The sequence below is a fragment of the Micropterus dolomieu genome, linkage group LG06 (genome assembly GCF_021292245.1).
Source record: "Micropterus dolomieu isolate WLL.071019.BEF.003 ecotype Adirondacks linkage group LG06, ASM2129224v1, whole genome shotgun sequence".
Lineage (NCBI taxonomy): Eukaryota > Metazoa > Chordata > Actinopteri > Centrarchiformes > Centrarchidae > Micropterus > Micropterus dolomieu.
This window is the reverse complement of record NC_060155.1, coordinates 21,544,823-21,570,800: the sequence shown is the minus strand read 5'-3', so window position 1 is coordinate 21,570,800 and position 25,978 is coordinate 21,544,823. Positions and strand designations below refer to the sequence as shown.

At 38.0% G+C, this 25,978-nt stretch overlaps 1 protein-coding gene across 1 annotated transcript; it reads right to left on the bottom strand.

Moving 5' to 3' along the window:
* Nucleotides 1-544: 544 nt before the first annotated feature.
* scp2a (sterol carrier protein 2a) lies at nucleotides 545-25,621 on the bottom strand. Its single transcript, XM_046050964.1, has 16 exons — nucleotides 25,485-25,621; nucleotides 22,930-22,987; nucleotides 22,726-22,797; nucleotides 21,179-21,310; nucleotides 20,999-21,063; nucleotides 19,617-19,743; nucleotides 19,422-19,485; nucleotides 19,257-19,343; nucleotides 18,228-18,378; nucleotides 16,696-16,843; nucleotides 15,298-15,405; nucleotides 8,919-9,072; nucleotides 8,344-8,449; nucleotides 5,550-5,679; nucleotides 2,855-2,934; nucleotides 545-1,116 (listed from the first exon to the last, which is right to left on the bottom strand). Exons 1-16 carry the CDS (start codon nucleotides 25,536-25,538, stop codon nucleotides 1,021-1,023), a joined length of 1,632 nt encoding a protein of 543 aa, XP_045906920.1. The 5' UTR covers nucleotides 25,539-25,621; the 3' UTR covers nucleotides 545-1,020.
* Between the last annotated feature and the right edge of the window lie 357 nt (nucleotides 25,622-25,978).

The following is a 25,978-nucleotide window of genomic DNA, read 5'->3' as shown; positions in this document are numbered from 1 at the left end:
TGGTGTGCTAAGCTGAGCTTGTTGTTTACTTGTGGCGAGTTCAGAGCTTAGGCGCCAAACATCAACACTGTACACAGTCTACGTGCACATATGCATCTGTTCCACATGAGTTTACTGACTGAACTAGCTGTAAAATTTTAGTGGTGCACTGTTGCCTCAGTGAGCCACACCAGATCAGAACAAGGCATTCCATTTGCACCTGAATGGAAGAATTGTAAGTGCACACACATACAACTTCGGAGTTTTATTTGCCTACTTTCTCTTTATAGATTTATTATATTTACAAAAATATGATGACATAGTAAAAAAAAAAAAAAAAACACCACAGCAAATGATGGCTCAAATATTCTTAGTATTTTCCAAAAAAACCCCTAATATTTAAGATCTCATGCTGTAACTGATTTAACTCCTCTACATATGAGAACTGTGAACCACAAAATATTGATAATGAAACAGTTTGATAATATACGAGAAAGAGAAAGATTTATAAAAGAGAAATAATTACTGACCTACCTTTAAAGGGGGAAAAAAAAAAACTTCAGAATTTTGTTAGTCAGAATTTTTTTTTTTTTTTTAATGTCACACAACTGCTATAATTTACAGATATATATTCTATGAAAAATTATCTATCAAAATGGTTGAGGCCAAAAATGGCTTTAAACTACAAGCATAATTTCATTCACAGATTTACAATTAGATGCACAGTGATGTTGTTGATAAGCTATCAGCTCCTACAGATTCACTGCATTGCTTCGGAATTTATACGAGACCTAAAGATGGTGGATCCAGAAGATCCAACAATAACAGTAATAATTACCAGTTGGGTATATATTATACAGTTTGATCTGATATCAGTAGCAGCTGGAACTGAGACTTTATGGTCCGTATCTCAAAATCAAACAAATTATCAAAGTATTCAATGAGCTTGTCAATTAGCAAAATTTAATAGGAAAGATTAAGTTTTCCAACAAATTTGTGGTTAAAGTGTTGCTCAGAGGACAAAAAGGGTAGCTCCGGGTCTCACAGCTTGGCCTTGCCTGGTGAAACCTGGAGGTTCTGCAGCTTCAGAGCCATGCCCACGTTCCCAGTGACCTTCAGTTTACCTTTGAAGAACGCCTGAGGAGAGTAAAATAAATGGAAATTCAGCAATTTACTTCATCAAATTGCATTTGTAATAATACTTTGTCACTGGAAGATGCATCTCTGATACAATGAAAAACTACTGAAAACCTGACAATTTTTTGTCAGACAAATCTAATGACATACTGGAAAAGATGCTTTTAGTGAGTCACTATAAAGTGCAACACCAAATTATGTGCTGTGTTAAATAAAGACCTCTTTGTGGCAGGATATTCTGTCAAGTGACCAGTCAGTGCCCATATTCCTATGCCATGTCTCTGTGCTCCGAGTGGCAGTGAAGTGAAAATTATAAAACAGAGCAAGGATTGAGGCTTTTGGGCATAATGGATCGAATTAATTTTATTTCCTTTTGTTGACATTTATCTAGCTAATAACATGCACTTTAAGTTAACCCCCACAGGCACTAAAACCACTTAATAGTAACTTGGCTTTGCTGAGAGTCATTGTAATATTTTAAATATACAAATCTAATTCTGCCATCCTTTGATCGGTCTTCTCAGACAGAAACGTGGCAAGGAAAAACCAAGTTTTCACATTTGTGGTTTGTTAAGATTATTTGCTGTTGCAGCTGGATTAGGGCATTTTAGCCTCCGGTTGTGTAAATATAAGTGGGTTTGTTGTCCAGCTCTCTACATCCACTTGCCAAGAACATTAAAGCTAGGGGCCTCTATAGTTTAAGGGTAGGAAATAACCAGGTTCAAACATTTGCCACACACTTGGTGATAAGAGAATAAAATAGTAGAGCTCCTTGAAAATAATGAGTAGGTTTCTAAGAGCTAACAAGAGGCTCCGTGTCAGACGTCAGAATGTGATTGGAGTAGTCCCCCCCCCCCACTTTTTTTTTACCCCCCAATGATATGTGTACAGTTTACAAAAGCCTGACATCCAGGAGCCTCTAGACAGACTAAAAATTAACCTCAGCACACCACTCCAGGACAATCAAATCCATATGTGAAACATAGGGTCATTTTACATGATCTTAAAATTAAATTAAAAGGACGGTATATTACAATATGAGATTTTAGCATTAATTGAAAATAATACTATTAAATCCATCAGGGATTGAGGAAAGCAATCTCCCAATATGTAAAAGCGACATAAAGCCTATATTAATTATTTTCATGGTAAGACATGTTACTGTGAGTGCAGGGATTTTTCAGAAGGTGAAAAGGAATTAAAACAGCAGTTAAAAACAGAACTCGTCTCTTGCTCTGTTAAGTCTCCAGTTCCCCAATAAGATGGAGTAAAACGAGTGAAACATAGCAACCACACCATAACTAGACTCGTGTACTAAATGCCTTTTTTCTGTCGGTTATATTTACGAGGTCAAGTTGCAGTCTCGCCTAATCATGGTCATAACAGGTTATTTCTTCATGAGCACTTTGTGAAAACCAGAGTAAATAAATAAAGCCATAATGAGCAGTAAAGTGTGGTATGACTTGGTTTATCTGTGAGCCGAAACAGAACTATTTTTCCTTTTCCTAAAATGCCACTTTTGTTTAAGTTTTGTTTATGTTCTTGATCTCTTTTCCTAAATAATTGTGTCTTATAAGCCTGTTTGGGTAGGGCATTTTATTTAGGCATGTAATTTATGCATGACACAATAATAAAATTTTTTATAGTAAATGTAACATATCTTTTTTCCAACTCTTTCATTTCGTTCATGTGTAAAACAGAAAAACAAAGTTATGGTTAATACGTATACGTAACATACAGTTTGTGCGTTCAACTTTCCAGTCATCAGATCCAGAAGATCATCATCACTCATGGATAAGGTGCAGTCTGCCTTTTTACCTAAAAGGGAAAAAAAGTGGAACTTAATAATTACGGCTAATTACCACAATATTTAAAATGCAGCAGAACTAAAAATTCACACACAGAGAAAGTATTTAATATTTTCTTATACACACACAGAGGAAAAAATAAGCTCCACCTGCTCAAAAGAGAAACAAAATATGATACATATATAATGTTAAATATTGGAGAAAATGAACTGGCAATTTTATGAAACTTTCCTTTTATGTAAAAACGTGTTACACAAGTCCAATCCATTTTATGTATTGCACAGGTGTGCCTTAGGCTGGCCACAATAAAAGGCAAAACAAAAGCGTTTAGAATTTTGTTCAGTATATTTCTCTTTTGAGCTTCAAGGAAAAAGAGCCAAAACAAAAGCAAGAAAACATTGTTCATTCCAGGTTTGGAACATGTTTTACTTCCACAATACAGACTAGGAGTATCAAAAGCAAAGAATGTGTGCGGTAGAGGCTGACAGATAAAGATATAGCGTGCAGATATCATTGGCCGATAAGAGCTAATTGCAGATAAAATCGGTATTGGTGTTTATAACAGCCGATAATGATAAAGGATTTAGGAGGATATGTTGACAGAAATGCTATATAATATACATAACTATGTTTTTAGTGGTCTATAAAGACCTTACATAATGAATTGTCATGTTTTTATTAACATAGAATGAGCCATTTCTATCTACATACACCGCGGGTCCCCTTACATGGAAGTCGCCACGTTTCTGCAGTAGCTGAAAACGGACAAACTGCTCTACAGAGCGCGTTTCGTCACTATGTTAAATACGTACGAAGAAAAGGACAAGAAGAAGTAGTAGTACTAGAAGTAGTAGTCATCTGGTTTATTAGAAGTAACAAGAGACGTGAAATTTGGACTAATGGAGGCCCACACATATTATTTAGCACAAGAGCCGACAGATTGTGTCGGTCACCGTAGCTTCTCATGCACGCTGAGAAAGTGAGGGGTGAACGGTGACTGATGCATTTGAGTGGTGTCGGAATAATCGGAATTCTTTTTTCTGCGTTAAATCTTTCTTGCAACAACAACAACAACAACAACTCTGCAACTCCCCTACTGGCAACACAGGTGTTTGGAATGCCACAAATCCACCACAAAACACACAGTTCAAAGTACTATTTACAAAAATTAGGAGTGTGACGACCTTAAAATGTGACAAGATTTCACGTCAGGTTAAAAGCTGTCTCATGAGACTCACGCAAGTGACATTTTTAACACTCTCACGCCACACATCCTTTTTCTCACAGTGAAAAACAAATGTATAAGTGATAAGGTCGACTCCCGGGGCGAATCGAGTCTGCCCAGATGATGCGAAACCAGTGTACGCCCGATAGTCATTAAGTGAACCCGCTGTCTGAGTCCAGACAGTTGTGATCGAGTGGTAACGTACGGTTTTGCAATATAAACATTTAAAAACTGAGGCGCAATCTTGCTCTGTTTGGGACTGTGACTTGCACTGTATCAAAGGTGCTGAAGTTGACGTGTGTGGATATGTGGTGAGATTTATGCCTGATCACAAGTGTTTTTAGTTAGTTTTGTTTCCCACCTCTGTCAGTCATCTTAACATGTAGTTCCAAACATGTTTCTGTGTCAGACGAACTGAAGGGAATCGGAATGATGACGTTAGTCTCGTAATACTACTTTGTTCTCTACATGTCAGAGAACACAGATATGTGGGGGAAAATTATGTGCACATAGTTCTGAACATGAGCAGAAAACCTGCTGCTGAAACAGAGGAGCTATTAAAGTCCAGGAGTTTATAAGTGAATTAAAATGAATTAATTTATTACTGAGGTGAAAAAGTGCCAATATCACATTTAAAGTGGTTACTTCCCCAATCAAAAAGGTACAAAGTGGGGGCGAAGACTAAATCATGCATGCGTGTTGACTCAACAGGGATATTATATTTATATTATATATTAATGCAGAAAATTAAATGTTTAATGCTATATATTTTCAAATAATTCAGCATTGAGGATTTCTTAAATAGTGTTAAAATCTGTCTTGTCTCGATCTTATGAAACCAATTACATGTTTCGTCTTGTGAGCCATGTGTCTCGTCACACCCCTAAAAACTGCATTATGTAATGTTATCTTGGTGAGGTCTTATAACTACACATAACAAATGTTCGGGATAATCTTTATGTTTCTTAAAAAAAAAAATAAATACGGGCAATATATTGGAATTTCGGATTTTAAAATACTCCGATATCAAAATTGGTATCGGTGTGTGGTCTCTGCAAGAAAAAGAAAATCTCATGAAATACTTCCTATAATGAATATACAACAGATAAAAAGCGCATTTATTGGTACATGTACATACTGAGAGTGATGTGTGGGAAAGGGCTGAGAGAGAAGTCTTACAGTGTATTTCTGAGAATCCCCTAAGCTCTTTTAGTGACATCATATTAAACAAAATACATACATGAGGCAAAAAAAACAGGATTATAAAGCCCAGCATGTAAAAAGTAAACTACGTTTTTATTTCTATTATTTTTTAGTTTTAAATCACACGGCTACTACCAAAACACCAGATAAATATTATTTGGCCTTGGAGAGTCAAACACCTCTATTTAGATACATACCTTGGTCATTGGTGACAGAACCTTTGCCATTTTTCACATCCACGACCCAAGTCGCCTCTTTTCCCTCTGGTCCATCCTTCACTTTAAAGGCAAACACTCCACCAATCTTCTTGACAAGCTGCTCTCCTTCCTTCAGAGAGTAAAGAAAACGTACTTGAAATTATCCATGGAATATAGCAGTCATATGCAGGCAGTAATTGTCTTGCACATTTCAAAAGAAACACTACAGCCCTCTATTATGTGAACAGAAATGTGAAACACTTGCAACCACCAATGAACCTGAAGTTTCTGGCAGTTGTTCAGAGCAGGAGAGTCCAATAATCCACATGTGAGCAGCACATTTATTGTTTATCGTTACGTTGGCAGGTGCAGGGAGAATGAAAGCCCACATGCAGGAGCAAGTAAAATTCAAAACAATAAGAATATATGATCCCACTTCATATCAGCAGCCCTACGGTCCACGCCCACACATATTACTATAAGGTGTCAGTCTCTCCTCTGAGGCATCAGCCAACGTCACATGCAGGTTATAACTGATAGATCAATGAAAAATCTGAACCTCAAAATGGTTTTCAGGTGGTGTGTGTTTTGTGCAATTACAGACATTTAAACATATGTTCTAACACAAGTGGAGGGGCATGGTGAAGCATGCCTACCTTTTAGAATTGTTTTGTACACTTAAAAAAAAAGGAGGCCCCTGGTTACAGCCTCACTAATGCACATAAATGACTAGACCACCTATATCTTTTCTGACACGTCAAAGCAAAATTGTTTGCCTTGAACACAAGGTACAACTACTGCTGACCACATTTTCCGGTAACATTAGACGGCATGTCATATGAATATTAGCAATTACCTTTAGAAAATAACAGATAGTGGCTTTTTCCTTTTTTCAGTGATGATCTAGCTGGTATGACAGACAGGGATCACGTCATACACTAATATGTTCCTCTCTGCAGAAGTCTGATTTTAAACATGTGCAGTCAATGGCTATAACTTATCTATGAAATCATTTATTACATGCTTAGAAATTGTATGAAATTGATCTTGCCTTGTTCCTATGCTGTTTTGGATATACCTTTTTGTTCTATGCTTGGAAAGTGTTTTTCTCATGAATTATATTTTAACCACTGCTGCTTGAACACCAATAACTGAATAGCCTCAACATAATTTTGCCTACTAAGAAATCCCAGCGTTCTGTTGAACCTTAGCTTTCTAAAGTCCCTTTTCCACTGCACGGTACCAGCTCGACTCGCTTATTTTTGGTTTTCCATTGCAGAAAAGTTGTACCTGTGCCTGTTTCCAGGTACTTTTTTCGTATCACCTCCGTCGAGGTTCCAAGCGAGCTGAGGCGATACTAAAATGTGATGTGAAAACACGGCAGACTATTGATTGGTCAGGGAGAATCGTTACTATTCACTGCGTCATCATTGTGTGTGCGCCTGACAGAGGCCAGCAACAGAAATTTCTATACTTTACTATTTTTATACGTTATTTCATCACTAAATCCACTACTTCTGTTTTGAGGTGAGAAATCAACTGTGTAGATTTTGAATGTTGACAGTTTTACGAGAAGTGATGGCGGAACAAAAATGTGCTTGAAAGTTTCAGAGTTGAGGAGCTCCGCAAGTGGCGGCGGGGGAAGCCTGCAGGAGGAGCTGGGGATGCCGGCCAGCCGCCCGCTCACAGAGCCCTCTGGTTCCACTGTCACACAGACCACTGCAGCAACAGCAGAAGAAACCGCTTATCTGTCATTACATTCTGAGTAATGTTGAAACTTTTTAACTTAAATTAAGAGATATCTGTGTGTGGGTCGCTGGTGTGTGTGTCGCATTGAAAATTACATCGTGGCGGTTGTGTGTGGCGTTGCTGTGACGACCAGCTACTTTGAGGGGTACTATCTCTGGGAACTATCTGTATTGGAAAACAGAGCACGGCCAAACCGAGTCGAGGCGAGTTAAGCTGGTACTAGTAATGGAAAAACGGCATATAATCACTGTGGCCCAAATGTACGTCAGTCAGACCAACGTCAAACTTTATTGAAACTTCACAATGAATTTGGTGTATTGATATGCAAGTGTAATACGGTCAAAAAACTGGGACAACTTTATAGGTGTGTAAACATCAAAAGTGATTTTATGTTCTAAAAAAACATGTCTAAATAGGAAATTAAAACAAGCCTTGATATAAATCAGTTTATCACAGCTTTGTTACCCTCTTTACTAACGAAACTAATCACAACCAACTGTGTACCAAACATGTTAACAAATTTAACATTATTCAACCGTTTTAAACAAGTTGAGAAGAAAACGTTCATTATATAATAATTCATTCATTATAAAACTACCACAGTTACCAGCCAGCAGTAACTAATTTACCTTCAAAGGATAATACAAGTTGCATTATTGAGAATTAATATCATCCAGTCTGTGCTACCATGTGACCTGACTCAGGGGTGTGTTCACGACACTGCCACAACATAAACGAGCAACCGCAACTTAATGTTCAAATAATTTTGCGTGTGTTTTCCATGACTGGAAAACTGTTTTCCAGATTTTCCACGATATGTGGGAACTATGTATATGGCCGTGAACCTGTAGTGCTGATAGTCAGCTTTTATTGTCCACCTCATGTACATTTTAGTAGGTACGTATGTTGCGTTTGTGAATAAAACAATTTACCACAAGGCAGATGGGCTTATGGTTACATTTGCTAACATGGAATAATCAGCAGACTGAATGAAAGAAATGAGAACAAAGAAAATCTACGATCTAAGGTGTGATGGGGACTATACCTCATGTAGATGATTTTCGATCTCTTTGAAGACAGGGTAAGCTTTAAAACCCTCCAGACCGCTGCACGAACTGGTGGGAATTGCACCTACATGGGACCTGAGGGAACTAGAAAAAAAAATCCACCAAATACAAAAGTTTGCAAAAATTGTGAAAAATGTATTCTTTCCCTTATATGTGAGGTTATATACAGTAAATCACTATGTAATGTTGCACAATAGCAACAGTAGATAAAGCAATGTACTGTATCTACAGCAGAAAGAATTGCAATAGTTAAAGACACGATGTTCAACTGTGGATCAACATATGACACATAACAATGCAGTTATTATTAGAGGAGACAAAACATGTTTATTAGAATTGTGCACATACTGATAAAATAGTTTTTTAACCTCTGATTTACATTCCTCTTCAGTACAAAATGACATACTGACAGACAGACTGATAGAATAATAGTTACATGATATAGAAATGGCTCTCCTATGACTTATTCCTCTGTTGTATTAGTCAGCGACTTATCACCTGCCTTTTTGATCTAACTGAACTAAAAACAACTTGTTGGTAATTACTTCCCCACCTGGCCTCCTGAGGGAATCCCATTCTGTAGAGAGCCACAACCACAGCTCCTCCTAAACCAATGTTGTGCTGCAAGGCCACTTTTGCTCCTGGGACCTGCCTCCTGCCGGCCTGCCCTCTGAGCTGCCAGCACAGCTCGGCACACTGGGCCAGACCTGAGAGAGCACAAAATGGGGGAGAAGGAAGAAAAGGGTGAGGATGAGGTGAGGATGAGGGGATGTGGTGTAGGATTGATGTGAGGACTTGGCAATGTAATTTACGACTAATGAAGCTTAACAAATGTATCATAAAAGAAAAAGGTACATTAACTAACGTAAGAAAGACAAAAACAATGAAGAAGTTCATGTGTCATTAACAGGAATTACCTTGAGCCTTGGATCATTAGGTTTTAAAATATTGACTTATTTAGACTCCAAAATGGAGTTCTGAGAAAACAAATCTGCGTGTTATACATACATGAGGGTAAGTTATACAATTTGTTTTAATTGTTATATTAGTTGCCCTGAACCTTTTTTTCTTCATTTTAAGATGATTTCAATCTGAGGGCAGAATAAACCCGCTGTAAACACAACGCTGTACAGTAGGGGTTGACACACACACACGCACAAGCACACGAAACTATTGTTCCTGAAAGATGTGGCTTGACCTTTGGGGAATTCATTCTCTTTGTTGGACATTAGACATTGATTTCTTATTGCTGTTTTTGTAAATAATCTCCTAATGTCTCTGGACTTGTTGCACTTTTTTGTCTATGGTGTGACTAAAGACTGAAAATACAAGTTCATTTCTGTTTTTCCTGTATAATCTGTTTAACCAGAAGAAGTGAGAAGAAATATGTAGCATTCATATTTTTAAAAAACTATTACATTTACTCATTCAGCGGACGCTTTTATTCAAAGCAACTTTGAATAATATAATAATATTCAAAGCAACTTTGAATATTATGACGGGTATCTTCATGGTAAAGACCATTTTCTAGCAAGCGTTGCACTTGCTTACAAGGGAGGAAGAAAAGAGCGCAGGGGCTATTACAATTACAATGTGCACAATTAAATGCCACATATACAGATAAAAGGAAATACTTTAACTAGAAAAGCAAATTCTGAAGAAATTATGGTGTGAATGCTGTCTGTTGAAAGGCTTGCGCTAAACTGGATTGAAAAGCTGGATAGTATGAAAGATGTTGAATATTTTTATGATTATTGAAAAGCTGATGCTAAACTGCAATGTTGGCTATAATTTGCATGAAGTAGCTGAAGAACTATGAAAACTTGGAACCATGCGAAAGGCTCTAAATACTATGAACAATATTTTAAATTTGAGTAAACTGAAATAACTAACTCAAACTGCTCTAAAAGATGTAGAACATTTCAATGTTTGAATGGAGTTTCTTGTTGAAAGACATGAAAAAGTTTAATAAATGTGAGAAAGTGTTGTGAACATATGACCTGAACAACTTTAGAAAGGAGTATGAAGATGTGGAAAAGTTTGAAAGGATCTGATCTTAATATTAGGGTTGTCCCCAACTAAGGATTTACATAGTCGAGAATAATCAGAATTGTCAAGGATCGCCTATAGTCGAAGCTGTGTGTGGGTGTGTCGGGGGGAGTTTACGCAACGTAGCTCCACTTTAATCTTGAGAAGCTGCAGAGTTGCAGTCTCTAAACGGAGGCTTATTGTTGACCATTTTCTCTCTGCTCTGTTCGTCTGCTATTTACCGTTCTTGTGCAGAGTTGTAATCCTCGCAGTAATCCACAGAAGAGTTTTTAACTGCTCTCCAGTCCTGCTGGGCTCTTTCCACTTTTGAGTGTCCTAGTTTTAATTTCAAGAACAAACTGTCCATTTTATTTCCATTTTTTTCTGACTAAGTTTGTATTCTTGGATATTCTAATATTCATACCTATTGTCCGTCTTCTTCCTCATTTATCTCTGATTTTATCAAACTCAGAGTCTTTTAACTTGGTCCAAAATGTAAAACAGCCCACTGATAACAAAGGTCACTCAATTGACCTTGTGCTCACCCATGGTTTCTGTGGATGATGTGTCTGTGGTAGATTTTGCGTTCTCTGATCATGATGCAGTGCTCTTCCAGGTACCACACCTTTCTACAGACCCCAAACCCCCCAATACGAATTCGCTCTCGCCCCCTAAACTCGCTCTGTGCTCTACTTTTTTGCCAAGGTTTTACCGAAATGCATGATGCTTTCAATAGCTGTGGACATGACCACACCATAGATGAGCAGGTCAGTGTTTTTAATAACGCCACTACCATTTTAGACTCAATAGCACCAATCAGATACAAAAAACAAACGGAAACTTAGTGTCTCCCATGCCTTTTTAAAACATTTTTTGTACTCCTATCAGATTGCTGTCAAAGAGGCAAGGAACACATATTTCTCAAATCTGATTGCTAGTCAAGGTCATAACTCCAGAATTCTTTTTAAAACCATATATTCGGTAGCTAGTCCTGCACCCACATAGCCAGGTGAATCTTCTCCTGAAAAATGTGAAGAAATCACTTTTCTAACAAAATCATGGAGATTCGGGAGCATTTTAACAATAACACATCATTTACTAATTTTACGGAAATATCTCTTCCAACCCTGGAACGCAATGTCGCATTGTCTAAATCATCTACCTGCCCTTCAGACTGCATTCTGACTTAGTTTTTAAAAGCTGCATTTCAGATGCTTGGCCCAGACATTGTAGCCAAGATTAACCACTCATTGTCAACTGGTATTCCTACTTCTTGTTTTAAGCGAGCCTCTGTTTACTCAGTTTTTAAAAAGTCCTCTTTAGATGCCTCTGTTTTAAGTAATTTTAGACCCATTTCCAAAGTGCCATTTTTATCTAAGATTTTAGAAAAAAAAATCGTTTCAACTTGGTTAATCTCCTTTTTGAACAATAATGAATCAGGTTTCCGCTCCATACACATTACTGGGACTGCTTCAATCAAGGTCACCAATGATTTGCTGCTCGCAACTGATTCAGGCATACGCTCTGTTTTAATTCTTCTTGACCTCAGGTCAGTTTTTGACACTGTGGACCATGATGTTTTAATTAGCTGTCTGAAAAACTATGTTGTTGGTATCAGTGATGTTGTTATGGTATCAGTGATGTGGCCCTGGATTGGTTTGTCTTCTATCTGTCAAAGAGATTTTCTGTGATCGTTGGAGAAGCCTCCTCCTGTCATGCTCCTCTATTTTGTGGGGTCCCCCAGGGGTCACTGTTATTCACCATATACATGCTACCCCTGGGGAAAATCATTCAGACTTAATATATTGATTTCCATTTTTATGCAGATGACACCCAGTTGTATGCCCTCGTTAAGGCCTGGTTCTTCCCATGTCTCTGGTATTTTCTCTTGCCTCACTGAGATAAAAGCCTGGATGTTTAATAACTTCCTTCAGTTAAACAACACAAAATCAGAAGTAAGTGTATTTACCCCCATCTGAACCAGCACTGGCTACCTCAAAAACCTCACCGCTGTCTTCTCAGATAACCCTTCATAAAGAAGCCTGCAACCTTGGTGTCATTTTTGACTCAGAACTGTCTTTTGATGCTCAGGTGACAAATAGTGCAGTCCTGTTTTGTCCAGCTGAGACTAGAACATTCCTCTCCTCTGCTGACTTAGAGAAGGTCATCCATGCCTTTATTTTCTCAAGACTCGACTACTGCAAAGCAATATTGCAAAGCTCTGTGTTCAGGTATTAGTAAGAAATATTCATAGATTACAGCTCATTCAAAATGCTGCAGCCAGGCTTTTAACTCCCACTAAGAGGAGTGACCACATCACACCAATCCTTGTAGCCCTTCACTGGTTACCTGTGAGTTTTAGTAAAATCTTAAAAACAATTCCATTTCTTTTTAAAGCCCTGAGCGGCCAGGCTCCTGCCTAAATCTGTGATTTGATAACTCCCTACAACCCGGACCGATGCCTGAGATCCTCTGGCAGGGCTCTACTAATGGTTCCAAAGTCTCATCTGACCAAACCTTTGCTGTTCGGGCCCCTCAGCTGTGGTACACCCTGCCCAGAGATCTCCGTGCTCGTCTCAGGCAGGCAAACTCAGTGGCTTCTTTTAAATATCTTTTTTATTTTTATTCACTTTTATTGTATGGTGTTTTTATAAACATATTATTGCTGTTATTGCATTATTTAATAATGATTTTATTGTTGGTTTTTAATTTATTTAAATTCATTTATATTTTTAATAGTGCTGGTCAACGATTGAAAATTTTAATCGCGATGTTCAGTAACAAATGTCCCTCTTAGAGTGACGTGAAGTGGTTGCCTTACGCACACGTCCGCCTGCTGCTGAAGTTGAATTGTCTTGAACTTTTTGTAGGCTGTCAGCACCAGAAAAGAGATTGGCTACATCCTGGTGAAAAAATTATGTATGTAGAGTGAAAGTTGTGGAAAACAGAGACCGTTGAAAACAAATTTCTAAAAAGATTTTGTAGGGAATTCCCGCTTTGTCAATTGGTCTTCCCACTATTCATAGTTTTCAGTCATGTGACATGCACAGTGACCTGGAGGGCAGAACAACAGACAAGGACGGCGGCTCCCCATAAAGACACAGCAAAATCCATTAAATTTCCCTTCCCATGATTGTTTGTTCTGCCATTGAAAACCGCTAGGTCCCTGCCAGAGCTCGACTGCAGTGATGTTTAAGTTTACCTTGTGGAGAATCCCTCACCTTATAACTTACATTGTCGATTAGTGAATCCCATAGCATACCAACTATCTGGCATTTTGGCAACACAAAAGTAACTAACTCAAAAGTAACAGTATCACTTGCTTCCTGGTTGTCAGGCAGTGGAAAATAATGTCTTTTTTGCCTTCCAAGAGAGCGTTTCCTTTGGAAAGTGACGTCACGTGAAAATTATGAATAGCTGCAAACATTCTGTCCCATACACTCATTATAAACTCATAAAAAAGGCTGAAAATAACCTCAAACTTGACTTGCAATTGTGTAAAAGTTAGACTGATGTGAAAAAGCTAAATAAACAGTATAAAGTCCAAAAGGATTGTGAATAGGATTGAAAGTTGAATAATACCAAGAAATAAAAAAGTGGAACATTTACATATCTAAATGGAATATTAGGTATTTTAAGTATGAATGAATATGATGAATGAATAGATAACAGGGAAAAATCCACAAAACCTTGAATATCTTGAAAATTAAGAAGGTTATCAAAATTCTGAATACATCCGCACGTCATAATAGAGATGAATATTTTAAAGCTTTGAATGACATGCTTTCAGCATTCATACCAATAATATTTTGCCAGCAGAATCAAATTGTTTTACAAGATATCAGTATTTGTGGTCAAACATAACTTCATGATGTTATGTCATATGCTTCAGTAAGAGCAAAAAAATCCTGGGACCACTTCAGATGGTTGCAGATTTAATATCCACATCACACTACGTCAGTTATACTGCAAAGCAGCCCCCTGTGGACTATAAATTAAAATAGTTTCTGTCATGTTTGATTTGATTTTAGACAACTTTCTGTTTGTTAACTGTGTCGATTAACACATTAGCTTTTATGTTTTATTTGATTTCATGCTGAACAGAGCACCTTTATTTTTTTAATAAAATATGCTTTAATGTGATAAGTATCATTTTCTTCAATCATATAATTATTAAAACTCTTTAATTACATTGCTTGTAAAAAAAAGTATTAGCTTGAGCCAGTTGAAGGCACCGTACACATGCACGTGATCAGGGCGCTACCACCTCCGCCTCGTTTGGAGCAACCCAGGAGATAGAGGGAGTATTGATGACATGGATGGAAAATCATGAGGCAGGGGGCATGATGGTTGAGATTGTGAGGTGTGACAAAATGAAGGATATTAAAGATTATTAAAAGATAAAGAAAGATATAAAAAAAATAATAATAATAATCCGTGCTATCTCCCGTCAATGTGTGTATTATTGAGTGCATACGAACCCAAGCAGCTGTCATTATGACTATGAAAAATGTGTATATGTGTATGAAAAATATTGGCAAGTGAGTCATCTACACTGTTTGCTCAGTCTTGTCCCTCAGTAGTTTAATATGTGGTGAGATTACAGGCTGCCCTCTCTCATGCAAGCTCCGAATCACTTTTGTTGCAATCCAGATGGCCATCTCTATGAGACACATGCCACCTGGTGGCCACTGTGGCAATTGTTTGACAAAGTTTTAAGTATTCACCAGCTAGTTCCATTCACCTGCTGCTCCGAACAAGCCAAAAATAAACATTGGCAAACAATTGACAAATTATTTTTTTGACCCTGATCTGGCGTTTTAACTCCCTACCAGACTGGAGTATGTATTGCGTACTTTGTACAGTAGAAGTGGTTTTCATCAAGAGTCAGAGGCTCGGCGTACCTGTGGCACCAAGAGGATGTCCTTTTGAGATGAGACCACCACTGGGGTTGACCACAAACTTGCCTCCATATGTGTTGTCCCCTCTGTCAATAAGCTCTCCAGCTTTACCTGCAGATGTAAACATTACAGAGTGAAATTTATGTTATAATATTATTACATGTTAATATAATATCTGTTAATATATTATCATTATATATCATGGTATTAACCAAGCTCTAAAAGGAACAAAGACACCTTGGTCTCTCTCTCTCTCAAAAGTGTGATTAATAATTAAAAAAGATACATACACAAACAAATCACAAGTGAGGAAATAAATTGAATATGAGTGTATGAGAATATTCAATTCATATTCATGTCTATTTTCTGAAGGAAGATAACAGGGAATCAAATAATAAAGGAGTTTCTACAAATAAGAATATATAAATAATACCAAAAAAAGGTAACAAAGTATGTCTTTAAGTAAAATGCAAGACAGACAGACTAGACTAATAAATAATATTACAGTACAATTATTTAATTTATCATATCATTATTATTGTTTGTTATTTTAATAATTGTTCCTTGGAAAATGCTACTGCTTGTCAAAAAGCAAGACATATTTTCAATGTAAGATGTTTTTTGTTTTAAAATGCAATTTTATTGTTCAGATTCAGCACATCACTGCAGTCATTGACATGACTTGGTAAGTGTGAAAGTATCAAAATAGACATGTAGTTTCAGACTCATGCGCCAAGTCTGCACTTTCCATCTCAGACAATGAAGATTTTCAAAAGGATCTCCAGAGTGGATATATTTATATAAAAATAACTAAAAACTGAGCTGTTCAACAGCACCGCTGTAGCAGACAGTCCTCCCAGATAGGGCTCCAACTCTCTCCATGATCACTCATTTAGAATGTCAATAAAGCTGATAAAACAATAGATGAGATTTTGTGGACATCGGGCCTTAGCAGATACCTTCATACCTGTATGGTTCAGTAAGATCTGTGGCATTTCTGGATCACGTCCCTCAGTGTGACAGTTTGCTCTTTCATCCCTTATTATTTTATCTCTCACAAGAATGGATCTTGTGAGAGTGTATTTAGCCTCAATGGCTGAAACTCTACACAGTATTGTCACACACATTCCACTCAGCTCACGTAGCAGGTTCTGCGTAGGAAAAACACTGAATTTGAATATCAGCAGATACTTTATATTAAACAACTAATATCAATAGGGGGACCCTCTAATCCTGCTAATCCTGGCCCATTTTCATGTCTATGCGTTCTTCTAAAAGTAGAAACTTTAAGTCAGTGGGAAGGAGGACAGTGGAAAACGTCCAGGTCTAATCCTCAAACAGCAACAACAAGTTTTAAAATAGCTCGAGGACAAATTAGGGTTTTAAGAGCAGTCGTCTTACCCTCTGGACACAGCCCCAAAGCCTCATACGTGATGAGCTCGTTGGCGGAGAAGCAGTCATGTAGCTCGACCACATCGACGTCACTGGGCTTCAGACCTGCAGCGTCAAAACACTTTCTGGCAGCCAACCGAGACATGTCATATCCTACCTGAATAGAAAAAAATAAAAATAAAAAAAAAAGAACTTATCATTCAGATTCCAATACATGATAAACACTTGAGGCTGTCAGGAGGGGTAAAACTACAGCTAATAACTTTATGATAGGACAAGACTGTTAACCCCTGTGCATCAACTATATAGCTTCTATATAAAAATACTATAATGATGCTAACAAAATGATAGCAAGGATCCTTTAAATTTATAGTTCAATGTTAACAAGTTATAATACTAATTTTTTTTCCAAAGAATGTGAGGATACATTTCTATTTCAATTTAAATAACACATTTTTCTGTCCAAAAAATAGAAAGTCACTGTCGTCATCGTCTGTTGTAGGTCAAATCAAAAAACGTCTTGCCTGTAATAAGTCGCCTTCTTCTGAACTGGTAAAAGACCTTACTTAAGCTGCCCTGTGTTTTCCCACTGGTCTGAGAGATATTCCTAGCTCTCTTTCACACTGTGATCTCACTGTGAGTTTGCTGCATCTCCACCAGCAGACAGACATGGGGACGAAGGCTCCTGTCGCATCAGGTTGGTCTCCCGCAGGTTCAGGATGTAACGTCCGATCGCTGCCAACTCTTTGCAGGGGTCAGTCTCCAGCAAACCCTCCTCTAGCTGCAAAAAGCACCAGGCTGTTCCTCCGGCTATATGATTCACGGTAGTAAACTTTCACTTTTAGACCCTCTACTTCCTTGCTGAGGTTTTAAAAAGCATCCTCATTGGACTCAACATGTTTCCTCTTTAAAGGTGACTTACTTACTTCAAAACAAGCAAGCTTAATTTTCTTTTACAACCAAAAAAGCACTTTCTTGGTGACATACTGAACTAAACTACTTCAGCTTCAAAAGACTCAATACTCTCTTGTCAAATTAAAATCTGTCTGGCACAACATGGTATCCAGCTTCTCATACTCTATACCAGGCCTCTAGGCAGGACAGGTATTTAAAAAAATAAAATAAAATTCATTTTAAAAAAGTTCCATCCGCTACAGACAGACTGACCAAATATGACCATATAGAAAACAACTGGAACGTTCAGAACAGTGGGAAATCTGAGTTTTTGGCTCACAGGGATTTCTTTTAAATATGTTTAACTCATTATTTGAAGCTTTGGCCACATTTAACATGTAAAACCAACATGGTATCATTATAGATATGACAGAAAATACGGAGAAGCATAATAAGTCACCTTTAAGATCTTAAGAGTTATTTAGATAGTCAAGACTTTTGCTGGAACGACTCCTTAATGCCTCTAACCTGATTCAGAAGAAAATCAGCTTTGTTGTTGGAGGTGCCTAGTCTGTGGATGCCGATCAGCCTAGCAAGCCGTTCAGTCTGTTGTCACGAGACACACTTTGATTATGTCAATTTCTTACCATCTTAATGCAGCTGTTTTCGTCAAACGTGGAGGCAAGGTCAGTCACCATCTCTTGGGCAATTATCTCCACTGCCTGGTTCTCCAAATGGTGCTTCCTGACGAAGGCCTCGCTGGCCAAGACTGCTGCTCCAGCACCATCTGATGTAGGGCTGATGAGAGAAGAAGAGAAAGATAAACAGACATGATTGTGTTAGGAACTGAGGCAGTCATTATCAATAACCAGTCCCTCCAGGATTTCACGGGCCTATTTTGTGACTGTTACTGTTGTTGTTCATTTTGAGGCATCTTTTCTAAAAAAAAAATTGCGATGAAATTGTGTGATTAGCCTAAGTGAAAACTGCAAAGGTAGATGTGATATATTTAAGTTAAGAATTATAGCTGAATCATTAAAACAGTCCCTCCAGGATTTCTCGGGCCTAACCCTAGCCATGCATATTTAAACCAACTGACCGGCATGCAACAGTGTCACTGTGTTATGGTGACTTCTCTTATGTATGTTTTGCAGTGGCAAAGTCTAACCACAATCGTGCAGTCAATACAGACTACCACCTATATACAGCGTCCTAGCCTCGAAAACCCAGGTGTTTTCTAACATTAACTTAGCTCTCCTTATTAGCTAGGCTCCTTACATGCATGCTAATAACTTTTTTTAAGCTGGGTCTCCGACATTGACAGCGTTGTGTTGGACAGATTTGTGCAGCTGTGATCATGAGGGAGAGGGAGGGAGAACGAGAGAGAGAGAGGGACGAGCAAGAGGATGCGAATGCGCTACGGCACTCTGCAATCAAATATGATTTTAAATAGACCTAGTAAAAAAATAATTAAATTTAAATAAATAAAACGGTCAGCGTTGATATTGTGGCGGGCACTGCTGTGTTAACAGTTGCGTGAAATCCTGGAGGGACTGAATAACTCTGCACTTTGATAAAATACAAATAACTACTACTTGCCTCTGTCCTGGCATAGTTACACTCTGGATGATCAATTTATTTCAAAAAGGTTAAAGGCAGACAAGTGTCCCTCTTACCAACACTGCAGTAGAGTAAGGAATTCAAACACCTTCCTGGAATCCTTCACCTGCTCCAAACTGTACTCGTCCTGGAACTGGGAATACCTGCATGAACAAAAAACACATATTTACACATAAACAAACAAATAAAAAATCTGTTTTTAGAGTTGAACTGTGTCTTACGGGTTGTTGGTGGAATGCTTGTGGTTTTTCCAGGCAATTTTGGCAAAGTGTTCTGGTTTTGTACCTGGAAAAGATTCAGACATTGACACAAACATTTACTGTAAAATCATGAACTCAGTGCAAATGAGTTCACACAACCATCACCTTGTATGCAGTTTCTCACACACACACACACACACACACACACACACACACCGTATTTCTCCATGTGCTCCCTGCCAGCATTGCCGAACAGCTGCGCTGCTGCTGGAGCTGCCACCATCCCGTAGCGGTTGATCATCACTTCCATGTGCTTGTCCATGGGATTGGTCCTGTCCATAAACTAGAAACAGGTATTTTTTTCCCCTAAAGAAAACATCTTAAGGAGAGAATGATGGCATAGTCTGGCAAATTTGCTGTTATGCACACACAAGCTGGAATTTCCAAAACTGTTCAGACTTTTTATATATCAAATAATTTCCTCCAGCTGAACTCAGACAAAACAGAAATCCTGGTCATTGGGTCCGAGCAGATGGCAAATCAAATACTGCCATCTGCTGGTTCCCTAGTAAATCACATTAAGCCTGTTGCAAAGAACCTTGGTGTCTGGTTTGATAGTAATTTAAATTTCGAGCAGCACACCACAAAGCTTGTTCAATCATGTTTTTATCAACTTAGAAATATAGCAAAAATTCGATCTATGTTAACCTTTAAGGACACCGAGACCATTTTACACGCCTTCATCTCATCACGCCTGGATTATTGCAACAGCCTTTTCACCTGTTTAACCCAAAAATCTATTGATCGACTCCAGACTGTCCAGAACTCAGCTGCCAGGCTTTTAACCAGAACAAAGAAATATGACCACATCACCCATTTAAGCTTCATTACACTGGCTCCCAGTATGTTTTAGAATTGACTTTAAAATTTTATTGATCACTTTTAAAGCTCTTCATGGCCTCTCGCCTTGTTATATTTCTGACCTTTTAGTCCCATACACACCAGCACGTACCTTGAGATCCTCGGGCAGAGGTCTGTTGTCTGTTCCAGAGTCTCGACCGAAAACTAAAGGGGACAGAGCGTTTGCTGTCAGGGCCCCGAGGCTCTGGAACTGCCTGCCCGAGGAATCAGGTCAGCTGAGTCAGTGAACTCTTTTAAGTCCCTTCTTAAAACATACTTTTTTATATTATTGTCTTTTGGGTATTATTGTATTGGCACTTTGTAACTTGTTTTTGAAAAGTGCTCTACAAATAAAGATTATTATTATTATTGTTTGAGGTTCTGCTCCTCTATAATAGGAATTCCCTCAATAGCAAAAAGCAGTTAATGAAAACAAACAAAAGAAAGCAGAAGTTCATTATTCCTTCATTTCTAAGGTGCAGCCACACTAATCTTTTTTTAAATGTTTATCAATGAGGTGTTTCCATCAGGACTAATGTGGACCCCAGCTGACATTAATTCTTTTCAGCAAGAAAAACTATGCTGGTTGCTACAGGAGGTGAACACAATGACAGCATGGTGGACTGCAAGGTTTTGGGTCCACCTGCTCTACATCCAGTGCAACAACATGCAACAACATGCAACATACAGTTTTATACCTTTGAGGACAAAGAGCCCCTCTCCATCCTCTCAAAACCGAGGGCAAGCACACAGTCAGCAAGACCTGCAAAAGGAGAAGAGAAGTGCTCGAAAAGTGGGTTCTAGTGTAGATCATGGATTAAGACGCAGAAGTTGGTTAAGAACTTTTAATCACTTTCACTGCGCCCTGCTTAACTTACCTCCTTGAACTATCTGCCGTGCCATGAAGATAGCAGTGGAGCCTGTGGAGCAGTTGTTGTTGACGTTGATGATGGGGATCCCAGTCAGGCCCAGGCTGTGGTAAATGGCCCTCTGCCCACATGTGGAGTCACCTGACGGAATAAGGTACGTGCATTCAGCGTTTTTCCTTAATAATTTAACTTTTTTACTCAGGTAATTACAATATGAAAGGCACAAGGTTTTTCTTTAATGACCAAAAACAGTTTACTTATTAACATGCATTTCTATAGTGTCATGAGAGCATATACTGTATGGAAGAAAAACTAGGCAGCACTCCCATGATACTGTTTAATATGCCACACTGACATTTCGGGCCATACGCCCTTCTTCACCGTGTATACAGCAACGTCACATTCAATTACACAGATGTGGGATTACTTATGCATTATCACAATAGGCACCACTGGCCTATTATAGAAGAGGGAGGTACAAACACAGACGTAGGGTCACAGAAACAAAATCATGGTACTATATCATAGTAATCACAGCAATCATAGTAATAGTCCTATATGTATAGTGCATAAAGTGCATTTCTGCCTAGATACTTTTATAAAAGATCCTCTAACTTAAGTGATTATTTAGTAAAGTCTGATTTTCCTAGGAGACCTATCCATCACTTCTTGTCTCATATCCGTAGTGGGAATTTTACTTGTCATAATTGATTCATTACTATTCTATCATTAAGGGCAGTAAATTGAATTATCTCAAGACTGGTGTTGACATTAAGGTCAAAGGCAGCATTACATGTAATACAAAATATGTTGTCTTTTTGTTAAAATGTCCATGCAATTTGTATTATGTTGGGAAAACCAAACGTGAGTTGAAAGCCTGGATCTGTGAACATAAGTGTGCTACTCGTAATCGGGATGTAAAATCATCTGTTGCAAGACACTTTAACAGCCATAATCATAGCTTTAGTGAATTACACTACATGGCTATTAAAACAGTGACGTGTCTACCGAGGCAGAAATAGGGACAGAAGCCTTTTACAAAGAGAGACTTATTGAATACATGTTCTTGAGAACCTCATACCAAATGGTATGTGTAAGCACCATTTACTAGTAGCAAATTTGTTTATTTTATAACATTTGTTACTCTTTCATTCTTGTGTTTATTTTTGTATTCAGTGCCACTTCCGTATTGGAACCTTTATTTTGAAGGTTTAAAGAAAGCTGTTAAAGTGTAAATAAGCGAGTTCCTGTGTCTGTGTTGGTAGCTCCCTCTTCTGGAACAGGCCAGTGGTGCTTTTGATAAATGTTTAAGTAATCAAACCTGAGTGTAATTCAATGTGATGTTGTTATTCATACTCTGAGGAAGGGCATCTGGCCTGAAACGTCCGTGTGGCATACAAACAGTGGCATGGGAGTGCCGTCCTAGTTTCTCTACTATGACTTTATATTTATAGATTTAGAATTCAGCACCCTGTCCATAACCTCATGTTCTTAAGAGTGAGCGTGTTATGGTCTTTTTTCATGAGCATATACTGTAAGTTTTTTTTGAGACTTACCATACACATATCCTACACAGGCTTGTTCAATAGAAGAATATGGGATCCCTGCATCTGCTAGGGCCTTTTGACCTAAAATATGATGTTGACATACAGTAACAAAACACTTTGTGACATGTTAAACAAAAAGATCCATCCCAGAGAAATTCAGATATGGTATCTTTTGAGTGAGTGAGTAAGCAAATAATTTGTAAAGATAAGCACCGGCTTCCTTGGCCATATCAGGGTAATCATAGTTGTCTCGGATTCCAGGTTTGTCAAACTGCAACAAAAACAGAAAAGTACAACAGATGGTGAATCTCACTCAACATACGCATTCACTTCTGATTTTCCTCTTCTCGGGTAGAGGACAACATTCTCAGGTTATTTCTTTTGCATTGGTAAATGATCAGCTTTATTGTCACTGTAAGCATTACATAAGATGAAACTTAAATTACAGGTAGAGTCACTCTAACCAAGTCATACTTACAATATGCTTATGATGAACTTGGCAAATAGAGCTGAATCGACTGACAGAAAAATAACAGCAAATATTTTGATAGTCGAATAATTGTTCTAATCATTTTTACACAAAAATAATGAAAACATGCCAAACTGTCTCTAGTCCCACTCAAAATGAGAGGATTTGCTGCTATTCATTTTCATATATAAACAACGTAAACTGAATCTTTGAATTTTGACTGTTGGTGGGACAGAATAAGACATTTGAGGATGTCACTGTGTGATGCATTTCTTCAAAATGTTTTGACATATAATAGATTACTGTTTTAAAAATTATCTGCAGATTAATCGATAATGAAAATAATCTTTAGATTATAGCCCTACTTGCAAGGCAAACACACAGATGTATAAACCAATCTATTAAGCACCATATGAAGAACATATTTCAGATGGTGAAAAGTTATCTCATAATAGGTGCAACACACATTTTTCAAACTTGTAAAGGCATGTATTTGTACAAAAATGCATTTTACATTTGGAATTATAATCAATAAGTAATTTCAAGGAAAAATATTTCCTGACTTTTTGGCAACATCCTCCTTAGTTTGCCTTTGCCAGTTTGCAAATTAAGTTAGTACTCAAGAATACTCAAATCCAATACCCACATTAAATGATAAAATAGAAAAGATAGGGAAAAGGCAAGACGGAACTGACAGTGGCATTATGGGTTTTTTTTCCTGGGGTGTATAGCACATGTGCAGGACTGAAGGTGATAGCAATGCTACTACTGAGGCATAACAAATAAGAGAGCTGTTGTCTGTATACTTCTCAGTCTACCATTTGGTGTGACACACCCTGTGAAGTGTAGTTTTAAGTTGAATATTCCACAGACATTCACTCAGGGTCAAGTGGTGTCTTCTTACTCCGTTCACCTAGTGTTCACAATATAAGGGCAGTTAGCTCACCTCTGACGGCTTTCTATTGAAATAAATGTCAGCATTTTATTACTACTGAAATAAAATTCAGCATTTTATTTCAATAGCTTTCATGTCATGTGACATGTGATTTGGAGTCACTGGATCACATGACATGGAAGCTATTGAAAATAAATGCAAATGTGCCCATTAAAATATTCATATAAACTAGAGGAAATCCAGTATGAAGGGGTGTGTCACAGTTGTCCAGTGTAGTAGTACGATTAGGCATATCTTTGGAGTACATTGGTCATATGAGAAGGAAGAAAGAGAAAAAAATAAAATAAAATTCAGATTTTTCCACCATAAAGCATTAATATAAAATAGAAGGACACAAATCTACGCTGCAGAGGTGTGTCTCATTTGTCCACACATTTAGCATTGGTTTGGAGTGACTGGGTTACATGACATGGAAACTTTTGAAGATAAATGCAGATTTCCCCATAACATTGTTTTTAGTCATTCCCACAGAAATATATTGATGTGACATAAGCAAAACGGAGGTGAGCTAACAGCCTTTACACTGCCAACAATGGTTGAAACTGAGTAAGAAGACTCCAGTGGATCCTGAGTGAACGTCTGTGGAATATCCAACTTAAAACTAACTTCACCGTGGTGAGTGCGACAGGGACATCAGACTTGTAGAGTGACACCAACCACAGTTTCATATGACAGCATTTTTGAGACACTACTGTAAACACGTTCTCATGAATCCCCCATTAAAATGCACTAAAACTGACATGACCTCAGTTCATAAAATGCATAAACATTTTCAAACCCACTAAGTGCAATATCCAGAGTCCTTCACTTGCAACTTGCTTGTGAAAAACAGGAGATTTCTTCTTACAGACTTGAACCTCGCAGAAACTGACAGCTCTGGAGTTACACTTAATGTTAGCAGCCTGCTGGAGTGATGAACCTTAGCCCACTTTGCAGATCTGTTGGCCATGAACTATGGACTTAAAAAGTCAGCATGGTGGGCAGGAGAAACAGAACCAAGGACGTCGAACATTCACCCCAGACATAAGTCACGAAACCGCAAACTTTAAAACTTAAAACACTAACAAACTGAAACATGTTACCTTATGTGGTTTAACAATGCTAGCTAATGTTTACCATGTGTAGTGTTGGTTATGTTACCAAGCTATTACCAAGCACAATATGAGCACTTAACACTGTGGACTGTAAACTAACTGTAACATTAAAGTATATAAGCTGAAGTGTTTAACTTGTAGAGCAAATTCAATGCACTGCAGCCTGGAGTTAACTTAGCCAGCTATGCTAGCTTAAAGTCTTAATGTTAAGGTCGTTCTTTACGTCTTGTGGACTTAATATTAATGTTACCTTTGTCATGCCCACACCGATGACAAACACCCTGTTCTTCTTTCCAGGTGCCATGGTCACTTCTCTCCAGCTGCAGGTCGACAGAGGAAGGTAGGTCTGTGAACTGCAAACAGCAGCACATATTCTTCTTCTTCTTTAATGGCGGATTGCAAACAACTTTTAAGTGCATACCGCCACCTACTGTACTGGAGTGTGTAACATCATATCACTCAGCTATCAACCTCAATAAGGTGCTCTCATTTTCTGTTCACCGACCCAGTGTCTTTAAGAAATTTAAATAATGCCTTCATGGTGATTCTTATACCCTTTTCTTCTCCTTCTGTTCCCAGTACCCCCATCAGATTCCATTCCCGCCCTGCTTCCTGAACCCTATCTTGAAATATCCGTCTTTCCAACTCAAACAATATGCAGTGCAAAATGATATGTTCAACATTTTCTTTAACCCCACAGTTTTCACACTACCTTGTGTTGATTTGTGCCCAATAAAAACAAGG